Here is a 15,078-nt window from a genome sequence, read left to right as displayed (position 1 = left end):
TGCAAAATACACCCTCAAAGGACATTTTATTCCAGACAAGCACCAAGAAAAAAGTTTGGTGTTCACAGAGAATAGAACTCTAACACCTTCAAAATGTAAGTAAAATCCAGGAGATAAATTCAGCTATTGAGTACAAGTAGTCTTATGACAGCATTTAAGTACTTCATAAAGGAAAAATCAAAGCACAACTCCAAAACGCGGAATAACTGGCTAGGTGATAATACTGCTGAAAAGGTTCTGGAGAGTTATAATGGATTATAAATTGAATGTGAGCCAACCATGTGATGCAGTTGCAAAAAAGTCTAATATCATTCTGGGATGTATTAACAGGAATGTTGTATATAAGACAGAGGAGTTAATTGGCCCACTCTACTTGGCATTAGCAAGGCCTCAGCTGGAGTATTATGTCCTGTTTTGGGTGCCAGCCTTTAGGAAAGATGTGAACAAGTTGGAGAGAGTTTAGAAGAGCACTACAAAAATTACAAAAGAAAATCTGACCTATGAAGAAAGGTCAAAAAAACAGGGCATATTCAGACTTGAGAAAAGAAGATTGAGGAGGGAGGAAACTGATAGTATTCATGTACATTAAGACTGTTTTAAAGAGGATGGTGAGCAATTGTTCTTCATGTCCACTGAAGGTAGGATGAAAAGTAATGGGGATAATCTGCAGCAAGGGAGATTTAGGCTAGACATAAGGAAAAACTTTCTAACTATAAGGATAGTTAAGCACTGGAATAGGCTTCCAAGGGAGGTTGTGAAATCTCCGTCACTGGAAGAAGAACAGATTGGAAAACACCTATCAGAATGGTCTATGTGTTATTGGTCCTGCCTCAGCACAAGGGGGTAGACTAGATGATGTCCTAAGGTCTCTTCTAGCCCTACATTTCTATGATTCTAAGGTTAGGTGAGGTCTTGTTTGGAATGCTGTGCTGAATTCTGTATTCCCACTACTACCCATAGGATATAGAGGAAGAGGAGGTTCACTGGAGGACAAATTTAGTGACTTGGGGACTCCAGGAACTAGTCTTTATAGAATAAACAAGGAAACTGGGAGACATAGCATTCCCCTCTGTTTTAACCATGGACAAGCTGAGATGTGCACTAATGACCCTAACTGGCAGGTAACTCCATAATGAAGGAGCAGCAACACCATCCCTCTGCACAGTCACCACTTTGGGCTTTTATGGGTTTTGTGGGGGCATGGCTGCTCAGATGTGATGGTGTGAGGAGGGAGGCAGTCTGGGAAACAAGCAGGAAGAATTGGAAGTCCTGGCACAATCAAGGAACTATGATGTGATTGGAATAACAGCAACTTGGTGGGGCCATTCACATGACTGGAGCATTGTCATGGATGGATATAAACTGTTCAGAAAGGACAAGTATGGGAGGAAAGGTGGAGGAGTTGCATTGTATGTAAGACAGCGGTATGATTGCTCAGAAACTGGAAAAAAGCCTGTTGAGAGTCTTTGTGTTAAATTTAGAGATGAGAGCAACAAGGGAGATGTCGTGGTGGGCATGTGCTATACATCACCGGATCAGAATGATGAGGTAGACGAGGCTTTCTTTGGACAACTAACTGAAGTTTCCAGATCACAGGCCCTGGTTCTAATGAGGGACTTCAATCACCCTGACATCTGCTGGGAGAGCAATACAGCAATGCACAGATAATCCAGGAAGTTTTTGGAGAGCATTGGGAACAACTTCCTGGTACACGTGCTGGAGGAACTGACTAGGGGCCATGCTCCTCTTGACCTGCTGCTTACAAACAGGGAAGAATTGGTAGGGGAAGCAGAAGTCGGTGGCAACCTAGGCGGCAGTGACCATGAGATGGTTGAGTTCAGGATCCTCACAAAAGGAAGAAAGGAGAATAGCAAAATACGGACTCTGGACTTCAGAAAAGCAGACTTTGACTCCCTTAGGGAACTGATAGGCAGGATCCCCTCGGAGGCTAATAAGAGGGGGAAAGGAGTCCAGGAGAGCTGGCTGTATTTTAAAGAAGCCTTATTGAGGGCGCAGGAAAAAAACACCCCGATGTGCAGAAAGAATAGCAAATATGGCAGGCGACCAGCTTGGCTTAATAGTGATATCTTTGGTGAGCTTAAACGCAAAAAGGAAGCTTACAACAAGTGGAAATTTGGACAGATGACTAGGGAGGAGTATAAAAATATTGCTCGAGCATGCAGGAGTGTAATCAGGAAGGCCAAGGCACAATTGGAGTTGCAGCTAGCAAGGGATGTGAAGGGTAACAAAAAGGGTTTTTTACAGGTATGTTAGCAACAAGAAGAAGGTTAGGGAAAGTGTGGGACCCTTACTGAATGGAGAAGGCAACCTAGTGACACATGATGTGGAAAAAGCTGAAGTACTCAATCCTTTTTTTGCCTCGATCTTCACAGACAAGGTCAGTTCCCAGACTGCTGCACTGTATGAGGAGGAGGTGAGCAGCCCTCAGTGGTGAAAGAACAGATTAAGGACTATTTGGAAAAGTTGGACATGCACAAGTCCTTGGGTCCAGTTCTAATGCATCCAAGGGTGCTGAGGAAGTTGGCTGATGTGATAGCAGAGCCACTGGCCATTATCTTTGAAAATTCGGGGTGATCGGGGGAGGTCCCAGACAATTGGAAAAAGGCAAATATAGTGCCCATATTTAAAAAAGGAAGAAAGAGAACCCGGGGAACTACAGACCTGGCAACCTCACTTCAGTCCCCAGCTAAATCATGGAGCAGGTCCTCAAGGAATCCATTTTGAAGCACTTGGAGCAGAGTATGGTGATCAGAAACAGTTGCAGTGCGGGAGGTCTAGGTTGGATATTAGGAAACACTATTTCACTAGGAGGGTGGTGAAGCATCCTGAGAGGTTTTTAAGGCCAGTTTTGACAAAGCCCTGGCTGGGATGATTTAATTGGGGTTGGTCCTGCTTTGAGCAGGGGATTGGACTAGATGACCTCCTGAGGTCTCTTCCAACCCTAATATTCTATGATTCTATGAGACATCATCCTATGACACACTTATGTGGAAACAACCACTGGGACTAGTGCTGATCCAGCAAACAGTCTCAAAGATTAGATTAAGGGTGCTCTGGTTCACGCGTGAGCAAGGAGGAATCCAGATTGCCAGAAATAGGAGGCCATGGTGCACAGTGGGAGGCTTGGCCTGAGATTTCTTCAATTGCGCCATGGATCTCTGGACATATATGCTTTTGGCAGGCCTTCTACTCCCTACACGATCCAGCTCCCTGCTCACATGAATTGTCAGGAGTACCACAAGTGGCAGAGTTCCTAGTGTAATTTCGCCTATCGGATGGGCTCTTCTTTGGCAGAGTATGTTATAGTTCTGTGTCTGTCTTCTCTGGAAAAACAGAGGCTTTGGTAGGTATCTCACTGAGGCAGGCATGATTTGGAAGGTTACCTGCTAATTGTCTCTTAAGAGTGACTATAATTTAAGTGCAAAGTGTCATGAAATACATCTCAAAACCAAGGGGGTCTTAAAGGAACCTAGGTAGTATTCAAATAGATGTACTGAGTGACTGAAAGCAGCCAATGGTAATAGAGGTTAAAGAGTTACTTGGTGGCTGAATTTACAAAGGAAGAATCATTGTGGGAATATGAGCTCATGGTTAGGACAGAAATGATTGATGGTGCACTGTTTCCTTTTATCCCTATTTTCCAGTGTCAATTATTAATCCATTTTCAAAGTATATTTACGGTGTCTTTTTTAACTTTGAGTCACATTGCAAGGCAGTTTGCAGAAGCCTGCACCAGAAATAACACAAACCAAGTCAAACATAAATATCATTAACTTGGATGGGATAATATTTGGGTTCTGGGCTGTATTTGAAATTATTTGCTTTTAGATTTTTGGCACATTTCATGTATAAATGCAATCCCTTTGTCTTCAAGCTTTAAGGCTGACCAAGATGACAGCAAAACTTTACTAAGTGAGAGCTTTTAGCACAAACGTTTCTATCCTCAGCACTATATCCATTCTATTAAAATAAATGAAAAGTGCCATCCATAGCAATCTTTTCAAGAAAAAAAAACCTATATTTATTTTTCCTGGGAAATTGTGTTATTCAACGTGTGAACAGATATTGTTAATTGTTCTTTATTAAGTGTAATGTCACAGTGTGTTATCTGTGTATATTTCTCAACTTGCTGAGGGCCAAATGCAGGAGAATTAATTAATTTGGAATATCAAAAACAGTAAACCAAAAGAAACCATCTAAAGCAAAAATAATTTCTTTAGAGTTGACATAAAGTCACCACATGAAATTAGCCTAAAAAATAGAGGTTTAGCACCAGTTTACTAAATTGTTAAGGGCTGGGCTTAAAAACTCAAGGCATACTGTAAGATTACCAGAGATATTAATGAGCTGTTGAGAAATGTAATGGTATGATGTCTGAAGAGGAGGATGTTTCCATACACAATTTGTGTGGGACTAGATGGTGTGTCGATGATACTTCCTTTGGATTCCCTGTACTATATCAAAAGTCATCAAAAGCAATGAAAGAATGTTTCATAAAGAGTAACAGGAAAATCCATTGGGATTCTCATTGTAGGACTATCCTACTCACTTTGTCAAATGAATATGAAGTAAAGTAGAGCATAAAGGTGTCTGCAGCATGTAATTGTGATGAATAGCACATTCTTACCATTGATTACATTTATATCTTACAAGCTTTTCTGTAACCCATTATTCCTGCTCTGTACAGCAAGGCCTACCAACCACCGACCTACAGAAAGCTCTGTCTCCACTGGCTCGTCAGCCAGTAGTTTTGGCAGCGGATATAGCATAGATAGCGAAGGAAGCAGCAGCACCACAGCGGAGAACAATCTGTTTCCTATTCCAAGAATGTAAGGCTTTTTTTTAATACACTGTATTGTCCTGACAGTACTATGTACAGCACTTTGAGGCCTCAGGCTTCCTCATATGTCATTTCTTCCCAAGACTTGTGTTACACAATATAACAGCTAATAGCATTTAACCAGATAGGACTCTTGTCAGAATCTGTTACTGCATTTCCCACTGTTGCACAATTATAAATGTTCAAGCCCACTGTACCCATGATTCTACAGAACAAACTAATTGCTGCAATCCAGGAGCAACCTGATCCTCGTCCCTTTTTGTGCACATTTGTAGAGATGGGCTTGAGATACAAAGTGCTGATGGAGAGCTGAACTCCTGTCAAATTTGGGGATGTTCAATTTGGGTTTTTAGTTTGGCCCCATTCTTGACACAGGTACTAACAGCAAAATTCAGATCCAGATTTGGGTCCAAACCTCCCCAAAATTTAGAAATTTGAATTTGGATTTTTGGTCTGCATTATCATAGCAGTTTGAGGAAGACTTCTTCATCAAATCCCTTCTCTTGCCAATATAGGGATATTCACTACAGTCTGACAAGTTTCACCACCAGGAAGTTTATCCTTATTTTACAAGATTAGTTTTATTATTGTTAACCTTATCCATTACTTCTAGTTATACCCCTTGTATCATGCAAGATAATTTCTCTCCCATTCTGATGTTAACATTTTTCAGGCGGAAATAGATCAATAGTTTTCAAACTCTTTCTGGTCCATGAAACATTTGCTGATGGTCTTTGAAGAGCTAGCTGGTCACACCAGGCTGGCGATGCATATTGACCCTGTTCCCTGCAGCATCCAATCCCACCACTGTGGGGTACTAAGAGTCAGTTAATGCTACTAGGAAGAGTATTGGCTATAGCTTGGCACCGTTCGTCCCTCTTCAGAGGGAAGTACAAAACATGGGGCTGTCTGAGACCTAACAGCAATGTGACTACCATTGCTAGATAGGTGTGTGGATGCTGAGCACCTCACTTCAGTAGAGAAATTCTGATTTCCTCAAGCTGTGACTCTGACCCCATGTTTCTAAATTAGACCCACACTTTGGCCACTGCCAGCACTATCAGCCCAACACCGGGCTGAAACCACACTAATGTGTAAGGAACCTTTTCAGGGAAATCTTCCTTTCCTTTGCCTTTTCCCAGCATACTGTGGTCAGTTCTTGCTACGCAATCCTGAAATCTGATGCACAAGAGATGAAAGCAACTTTTTTAAAGGTTCTTGACTTTATAAACGAAACAAAAGCAATTTGTTCTTTAGAATTTGTGACATTCCAAAGTGCTTATCCCTTGTTGAAATGTAGTGGAATGGCAAATGACTGTAACTTATTAGATGCTAAAAAGGAAAAGAGCTCTTAATCTTACTTTTAAGTTTCCCCTTCAGCAGCTTAGGGGAGAGGGAAAATGAGCTCAGGCTGTAAAGTTCCAGATGATTAATTTTTTTATTGAATCTTTCACTCACCCTTGCTGTAGATTAAAACAAATTGTACTTAAGGGGAACAAAAATTATTTTTAATTGTATTTTACAACCCAGATGCATAATTAGTTTATAATGATTCCTAAAGATAAAATACAAGTTAGGGAAGCCTGAGTTTTAAACCACTCTGATTTTGGGCCTAGTGCTGCTGGCCATTTGAATATCTAGCTAAGAAAAAAAAAATTAAACAGTGATACTATGGGGATTATTTGATGAGGTAGCTAATTAGAAGCATGTCATTGCAGAAGTTAGATATTGTTACAAATATCAAGGGAAATTAATAATGATATAACAATAGAATAAAGCATTTTATAAAATCACCGCATGTGGTGGGTCATTTTTTTGCATCTCTCATTATCAAAATGCCAGAGCTTGTATGAAACTTCTGAAAATTACCAGTGTCACTCAGACCAAACCCTGCTGGAGAATAGGAGCCAGATTCTTCATCGCCCAGTCCATTGTGTAGACTTTTACACCAGTGCAAAGAGGCGGGTGTGAAATGCTACTAAACTAGAATGGTAAATGACTACACAATTTGCAGGGAATCTGACCCTGGGTACTAATAATTCTCTACAGCATATTTGCCATACTTTGTAATAAAGTTCATCCACAAAAGAGAAATACTTGTCTAGGCAATTAAACTGAATTCAAAATTCTGTTTAGTATTTACTTTTTTCCATCAGATTTTTTTTATTTTATCACAGAGAAGGACGACTTCCTACTACAATGTGAAACTTAAGAGCCTGATCCTCGGCTGGTGTACCTCAACACTGCTCCTTTTGACTACAATGGAACAATTCCGATTTACACCAGTTGAGGATCTGGCACTACATCTCGATCACAGTATATTGTAAGGTCATCCATTGTAAATGGGAAGAGTCAATTCAAAATTGCAAAGTTTATTTTCTGGAGGATTGTAATCATGCCTCAAAGCATGTTGCGACATGCTGGAATAGTTAAGGAGTAAGTTGAAATAAACAACACAGGACCAGATATTGATTTCTGTTACACCTATGTAAAACCTGCCCATATTAACCAAGTGAATAGAAGAAATAACTCTTCTTCTAAATCCAAAGGAATTTTATCACACTGGGTAGCTGTCAAGATCAGACATAATAGATGAATGTCTCAGTGATGAGTTGTTTATCATGCTCAGTGAGTATGAAAGAGCCTTCCCATCCCAACCTGAACTGTAGTGTCACAACAGTTATTAAAGAAATACTGTGATTGAGCCAAAACTTGTCTTACTGTACAAATCATAGTAATCTAATTCAAATATCTTGCTGAGGATACCTCTTATGGTATAAGAGCACTGACTCATGAATGATGTGACCAAAACCATTAAGAGACAAGGTGGGTGAGGTAATATTTTTTACTGGACCCACTTCTGTTAGTGAGACAAGTTTTTGAGCTTATATAGAGTTCTTCTGCAGGTCTGGGAAATATAGCTAAATACAAAACGAACTAGATTGTTCAGCATAAGTAGTTAATATATATCTTAAAGGCCCATGAAAGGTGAAGAGGCCAGTTAACACCTCACCAGTCATAGTGGGGGAAAGAGGGGCGGGGGGAAGCTGGGGAAGAGGGGGGGTTGTGTGTTATAGATTATTGTAATAGACCATAAATCCAGTGTTTTTATTAAGTCCATGATTTTTTGTGTCTAACAACATTATGAATTTAAGCTCCCAGGCTCATCTTTTGAAGGTGTTGTGCAGGTTTCCTTTCGGGATGAGGACTGAGAGGTCCATATGAAGTGATCATTTTGTGAAAAGTATGCACTCCTGGGTGATATTTCTCTGTGTGAGTTCATTGGAGAACGTAGTGATAGTCTGGTTTCACCTACATAGTTGTTATTGGGCATTTTTCCCCTCCTTTCTTCCCTCTGACTGGAGAGCTGTTAATGGGCTACTTCACCTTGAATGGTCCCTTGAAATATGTGTGAACTACTTATGCTAAACAGTCTGTTCCACCCTGTATTTAGCTGTGACACTCAGTACATTTCCCGGACCCGAAGATGAGCTCTGTGTAAACTTGAAAGCTTCTTTCGCTCTCCAACAGAAGTTGGTCCAATAAAAAATATTACCTCACCCACCTTGTCTCCCTAATATCCTGCTAGTAACGTGGCTGCAACAACACTGCATCCGGCCAAGAGCTGTGCTATATTAGAATATTACATGGGATAATGCTTATGTAACTAAGATCAGTTTCTGGATCTGTGTTATTTATTTCACCTTTCCCCTTAACCATAACAGAACAATAGGGAGAGTAGAATTTGACCAAGTAAGAAGCTTTCCAAAGATGTGATTACAAACTTCTGCAAAAAGAATTTAGCATCACTGAAGTCTCTTCCAGTTGACAATGGGAGACTTGCTGTTTACAGAAACAAGAAATGTCCAATCACATTCTCTGCAAAGTTATTGCCTTTCCTGTTATTTATGAAAAATATTTGGCACCCTTGAGGGATGTCAGGAAGTGATTGTTTCTTCTCTTTTTGGACTGTACCAATGCCCTTTCTGTTTGAGGATTTCTTTTGTCTTTGGTATCTTCTGTTCAAGACTTCATTGACAGTTACAAAACTGCTCTTTTCAACAGAGGGAAGATGAGCCAGAACGGACAAGAATCAGTAAAGCAGTCAGGAGTGGGATTAACCGATGCAGAAGGTAAAATGAAATACAAACAACATTACAAAGAGTTGCCTGACAGTTTATACAAAAGAATAATTATTCTTTCAACTTTTCACATTATGAAGTATTAGCTGAAGCTGTTTTTGTAATACAGTCTTAAGGCCTGACTCTGAGGGTCCTTGCTACACCCTAGCAATGTCAAAGGGCTTTAGTGTAAATAAGAATCAGAACTTAGCTGTTTATTTAATGTCATTAAATAGCCACATTGCAATGAATAAGAATTCTCATGCAGCAATTCTCATTGCCTTTCATGCTACTGGAGTAAAAACAAATGCTTAATGTAGTCTATGGAACTGACTTCACTGGACACTGGGACTTCACTGGACACTGGACCAGGCTCTTCTTAGTACATTTCTGGCTACCCACTTAATATGGGAAACATATTATGAGGTGGCTCCATCCAACATTAAGTTAAATATTGGTTGGATGGGGAAGATCGTGGATCTTTTTATTTAAATCTATGAGGAAAGTTAGTGTCCATGATAGTGAGGACAATATGCTTATCAGTGGCCTGTGAGGTTCCCCACACAGCTGTCCCAAAGTTGCTCAGGCCACAAATATAACACCCCCACTATTCCTGCCTGGGCATCTCTTCCCCAAATACTGACAGTAATCTCTAAAATGGGTCATGCTTTTGTGATGTACACCAATAGAATGAACTATCAAAGAACAGTGTTGGTGGGAATTACATGATATGGACAATGTCCTTAAAATGGGGCAGGGGGAAATTAGAATTAGAGCTGGTTGGAAAATGAGGTGTTTTTCTGTGGAGAAATCATATTTTTGGTGAAAAATCAAAATCCCAAATATTTCATCCAAAAACATATATTGCAGTTTTGAAATCCCGCTGCAGTGCTTTATAGGAATTGTAGTTTGGATGTATCATGTTCCCATTCTCCTCTCTAGGCCAGGCTCCTTGGTCAGACTACATGATACATCAACATCTCCCTTCTGGGTGAGAAGAGAAGTTGCAACCATCATGGCAGTCAGAGTGCATCATGGGACATGACATCTAGCTGGGGAGCTTGTCCTGTGTAGGAGAATGGGAGCAGAAAGTTTTTGTGGACAAAAATTTAAGTCAAAGCCCAATTTTTCATCGTTAGGCAGTTTCAAAGGAAAATTATTGACCAGCCCTAACTAGAGTGAGTCCATGAAACTCATTTTCACTTGTGAGTATTAAGTCCCTACTTCAATCTGGGCCTGAAAGATTAGTACCCTGATCCCAGGTGCCATCTCTAGGATAAACACCAAAATCTGGAATGTTCATGGAAACAGCTTGTGTTTCAGTGTGTTATGCATATTTTTTTATTCTCTAAACAATATTTTTAGAAGTGATTATATTAATATGATTGTAACTGTGCTGCACAGCCTGCTAGTCTATTCTGTCAAGAGATTCCCACGCAAAAGATGTTTGCCCTTAAGACATTGACGCTTTCCATTTTTTAATTCCTGCATTGTTGGTTTTTAGTCATCCTGTGCACTGTTTCCACTCTATGTGGTGACTAAAACTCAGAATCTGACTCTCCTCTCACTTACACTAGACTAAGGCTGTGTCTACATTACGGACCTTACAGCGGCACAGCTGTACCGCTGCAGCTGCACCGTCATAAGGTTTCCTATGTAGCCATTCTATGCCGATGGAAAAGAGCTCTCCCGCCGGCATCATTAAACTACCCCCAATGAGTGGCAATAGCTCTTGGTGGGAGAGCATCTCCAGCCAACAAAGCACTGTCCACACCGGCGCTTTTGTTTGTGAAACTTATGTCTTCCTTGGCCAACAAAAGTTTTGCTGACAAAAGTGCTAGTGTAGATAAAGCCTCAGTATAGCCAATAGAGTTACACTAAGTGTGAGAGAAGAATCAGGTCCTTAGATGGCGCTGGAACCAATCTGGTGAGTTCTTGTTACTAGTACTCAGAGTAGTTCAGCAGTTTGGTTCAACAGCTCCAAAGGCAGCTGTATCAAAATCGGCATGTCACACGTCACAAATACCTTTAAACAAATGTAGGGATTCAGGGCAGGTCTACACTATAGCGAGGATCGATGCTCTGAGATTGATCCACCTGCAGTCAATTTAGCGGGTCTAATAAAGACCCGCCAAATCGACTGCAGATCGCTCTCCAGTCGACCCTTGTACTCTACTCCCGACGAGAAGAGTAAGGTAAGTCGACAGGAGATTTTCTCGAGTTGTGTAGCGTAGGTCGATTTACCGCGATAGTAGACATAGCCTTAGACTGAGAAAAGTGGTCTCATGTTTGGACAAGACAGACAGGAAACCCCTCTTCCCATCCCCCCCACCCTCTAGGTTCAAGTCACTGGTGGGATGCAGAGTATTAAAAAAAATACAGAGATGGGAGGATAGGTTTTGCAAGGCTCCTCTCCAATTTTGCACAATCTTTGTAGGCCATTAAGATGTGCAAGTAAGTGATTATTTACAAATCGGTACTTAGATGTCTAAGTGACCAAAATGAAAGGTGTGTATATCACTTTACAAGAAAATTTGGGCAGTTATCCACACCTCTAATTTTGCAGACAAAAAGAAAAAGAAGAGAAGAAACATTAAGATTAAAATGTGATCCTTAACATCCATTGCAGTAGTAGGGTTGTAAATATAATTCTAATAAATATGATTCCCTGAATTATACTTAAGGTGATTTTGATTTATTTTACCTTCATGGAATTAATGATGCCTTTGAGTGAGCTCAGTGAGCCAAAGTACAATATAGGACAGGAATCAGATAAATAGTAAAGCTATGTACATTTGGGCTCACCTGAGATATTCCCTCCTTCACACTGAATTCACATTCTATGTTTATATTCAGTAACAGATGCCTTGAAACAACCCCCCGGGTCTTTACATCCTTTACCTTTAGAATGTTTGAAATCTAGATCCAGATTTTGATCCAGATTTTGTGACTTAGATCTGTTTCTAATATCCAATAATACCAATGCTCTGAAGCAGTGCGTAATTAGTGCCAGGGTTTGCCTGGGCTGAGCCACACTACCTCTAGGCTTGGCTGTTCATAGCCCCAGCACCTCGGGGCTTCCCATGTCAGTTATGAAAGTAAAAATAACTGCTTGAGCCCTGGCACCTCTTTCGTTACAAATTAAGCATGGCTCAGAAGGAAACATCCATTTAAAATAGACTAAGTTGTCATTCATAAATGTCTATGTTCATCTTGCTCTCTCTCTCTTTAAATTTCATCCAATAAAAATATTAGGAAGGAAACAACAGGACTTTAATAGAAAATTATCTATGGATGGCTTACATAATCGGTGATGTGTATTTTAATACATGTGCATATAAACAGTACTAGATGATATTACACTTGCTTAAATTTTTACTAGTGTCTGCATAGAATACAGTTTGATATTTGAAACAGGAGATCTAGACTTTAAAGAGGAACAACTGTAGCTTAGGGAGCAGGATATAAAAAAGCTGGTGGAGCAACACATTGAATAGTTTTTTTTCTCTGAGACATTTGTGAATTCCCCTAAAGTAAACAGGCAGCAAGAATACACTGATGGCACTGTAGCAGTCTCAGGGGACTAGATTCTGTGCTACACCTCCTGAGAGACACAACCGGAAGATAACAGGAGGAGCCAAAGGTAGCGTTAGCCACCTTTGCACCACTTGATTTCCAGGCTGCCTTAGAGAACAAAACAGTCCCCGGCATAAGTCAGGGCAGGCCTGTGAGCTGCTGTAACTCATGGCAGTCTGTCCTGAGTTGTCTATGGGGTCTGCGGCATTTCAGAATCCTTGTAGCACTGAGTACTATGACCACACCCCTTATGGCCGGACTTGTGAGAAGAGGCAGTGTACAGGTGTTTAAGTTGACACTAAGCCGATCCTGCACCAGGAGCATTCTCTGTTGGCCCTTTGCCACTCATTTATAATGAACTAAGCAGCTGCTTTTATTTGTCAGGGTAAATTGAAACGAATGTGTATATTCTCTCCTCAGAAGAGACCACTAATTCTTTGGAGAGGCGTTGAGGAAGCAGACTTCGGACATCAACTGATAGTGTGAAAAGGAGGGAACTTATGTTAGAGCTAATGGTGTTTTGTTACCATTAATCAAAGATTTGATAATGATTAAACTGTCGGGTTCAATTGGGCAGCTACAGACACTTTGCCCATGTGTGACTGGCATGTCTGGAGCCAGCGAGCCATGCAGGCAAAGATCTTGGTAGCCCTTTATGTGGTAATATTTCACAAACATATTTTTGGCCCACATTTTCTTCAGGGTCTTACACTTTTCTTCAGCATTAGCCGTGCATATGGTCTTGCTCCACCTAATTTTTTTGTCTTGAGCAAACCTATTTATTATGTCTGAGGCTGGAAAATTCTACTCTCCTTTCAGCTTTTCTCTTGCTTGGTGTCCATCTATGGAGGCAACACAAGAGTTTCATCTCCATGCTAATGGGTTATTGTGATTCTGAAAAGTGTTATCTCCCCTGGGAATTTGGAAATAGCCAGATTCATTGTGTAAATACTGAATTGTTCGGTATATTTGAGGAGCTGAGAGAGGGAGAGGGAGAATGCATAGCCCTCCTTACTAACAAGAATAATTCCCAATTATCCCATGTGTCCTGAATTAAGGTTGTGTTTATTTTAGTTTAACAGAATTTTATATATTGTTTGCTACAACCAAATCCCAGCTCCATATCTCTCTAGTAGCACTTTGACTGGCAACACACTCAGCCAGTGAAACACCAAAAGAGAAGTATTAGTTCATCAGGAAGCTCACTGGCCAATTATGCTGTGACAGCTGATTCCAGCTGTTTCTAAAATTTACCTCTTATAAATTGACTCGGTAAAGCCCAGCCTGTATGGAACTCCTTTTGATGGTAATGTGAGTTCAATAAATAAAGCACTTTCAGAAGAAGGTCCAGTGGCAGAGAGCTTAAGCTACAGCTTGAATGGTTTTGTACATAAGCACTGAAGTTCTGTCTAACTTCTCCATGGCAATTTTAGACTAGTATTCACAACTACCTCAGCTATTAGGGGGGTGGGATAGCTCAGTGGTTTGAGCATTGGCCTGCTAAACCCAGGCTTGTGAGTTCAATCCTTGAGAAGGCCACTTAGGAATCTGCAGCAAAAACTGGTCCTGCTGGTGAAGGCAGGGGGCTGGACTTGACTCAATGACTTTTCAAGGTCCCTTCCAGTTCTAGGAGATCAGTATATCTCCAATTATTATTAGCAGCAGCTCTATATGAGCTTGTCTGGCAGTGATATAACACCTGAACTATTTGCTGCCTTCCAAAATGTCTCAAGCATCACAGGTATGTCAAACCATTGCTAATGCAGGTTTTATATATATATATATATAAAATGATCTCATCTTGCAAGTATTTTTCTTTAATCAATAGAATCTTATAGTTACTATCCATATGACAATTGATTTGACCATAATGGATATTGATCCAAGACTTTAAAGAGAAAAGGAGCCAACCTGAAGTGTTACCAATGCTACCTAGGTGTGATTGAATAGATATTTTTAGTTTTTAAATTCATCTCCAGGAGTGCAGTGCAAGAGAAAATTGGCAAACCCTCTTAAGATCTTGCTTCAAGAGCCCTGTGAGTCAAGAGACAGTGCTCTTTTTAATAGTAGCAGGCTATGTGCTTATGGGCTTATTGTGCCGTCCTTACTTACATTGAGTCAATGGGACTATTTGTGGAATAAAACACTACTCAAAGTGAGTGAAGATGGCAGAATTTGGTGCTTCATCAGCAAGAGATCTATATGAAATGAGGCACTGCCTGTTTTTTCCAGTAAAAGCTTTTTTTAAAAAAAAAAAAAAAAAAAGCTGCTATGCCTAGAATTTTTCAGCCTTCCATTTTTTTTTAAACTGCCTTTTGATATAAAATCCCTATCATGCTTTGTTTCATCAAGTTCTAACTCACATCTACCATCTAGGGCTCCCAACAGCATAAGATTAATCAATGCCAGAAATATTTAAAGGAGAAAATATCAGCAAGGATGATCTCTGGCACTGAAAAATTGCTTTAGTGCTGGGAGAAAGTGGCATAGAGGAACAGAAAATAAACAGGGAAAGTGCTG

At 40.4% G+C, this 15,078-nt stretch overlaps 1 protein-coding gene across 2 annotated transcripts in view; it reads left to right on the top strand.

Annotated features, from left to right (window-relative positions):
- The window catches only part of PCLO (piccolo presynaptic cytomatrix protein), a 519,980-nt gene that overhangs the window by 466,235 nt on the left and 38,667 nt on the right, over positions 1-15,078 (top strand). For both annotated transcript variants that reach the window (XM_039518832.1, XM_039518825.1), the window contains 2 exons: positions 4,709-4,850; positions 8,927-8,994. In XM_039518832.1, coding sequence (XP_039374766.1) covers positions 4,709-4,850; positions 8,927-8,994 — 210 coding nt within the window. The remainder of the gene's footprint in view (positions 1-4,708; positions 4,851-8,926; positions 8,995-15,078) is intronic.

Source organism: Mauremys reevesii, linkage group 1, assembly GCF_016161935.1.
Source record: "Mauremys reevesii isolate NIE-2019 linkage group 1, ASM1616193v1, whole genome shotgun sequence".
In the NCBI taxonomy this organism is placed as follows: Eukaryota; Metazoa; Chordata; order Testudines; family Geoemydidae; genus Mauremys; species Mauremys reevesii.
The sequence above is the reverse complement of the archived record's forward strand: the minus strand, read 5'-3'. Positions and strand labels throughout refer to the sequence as shown.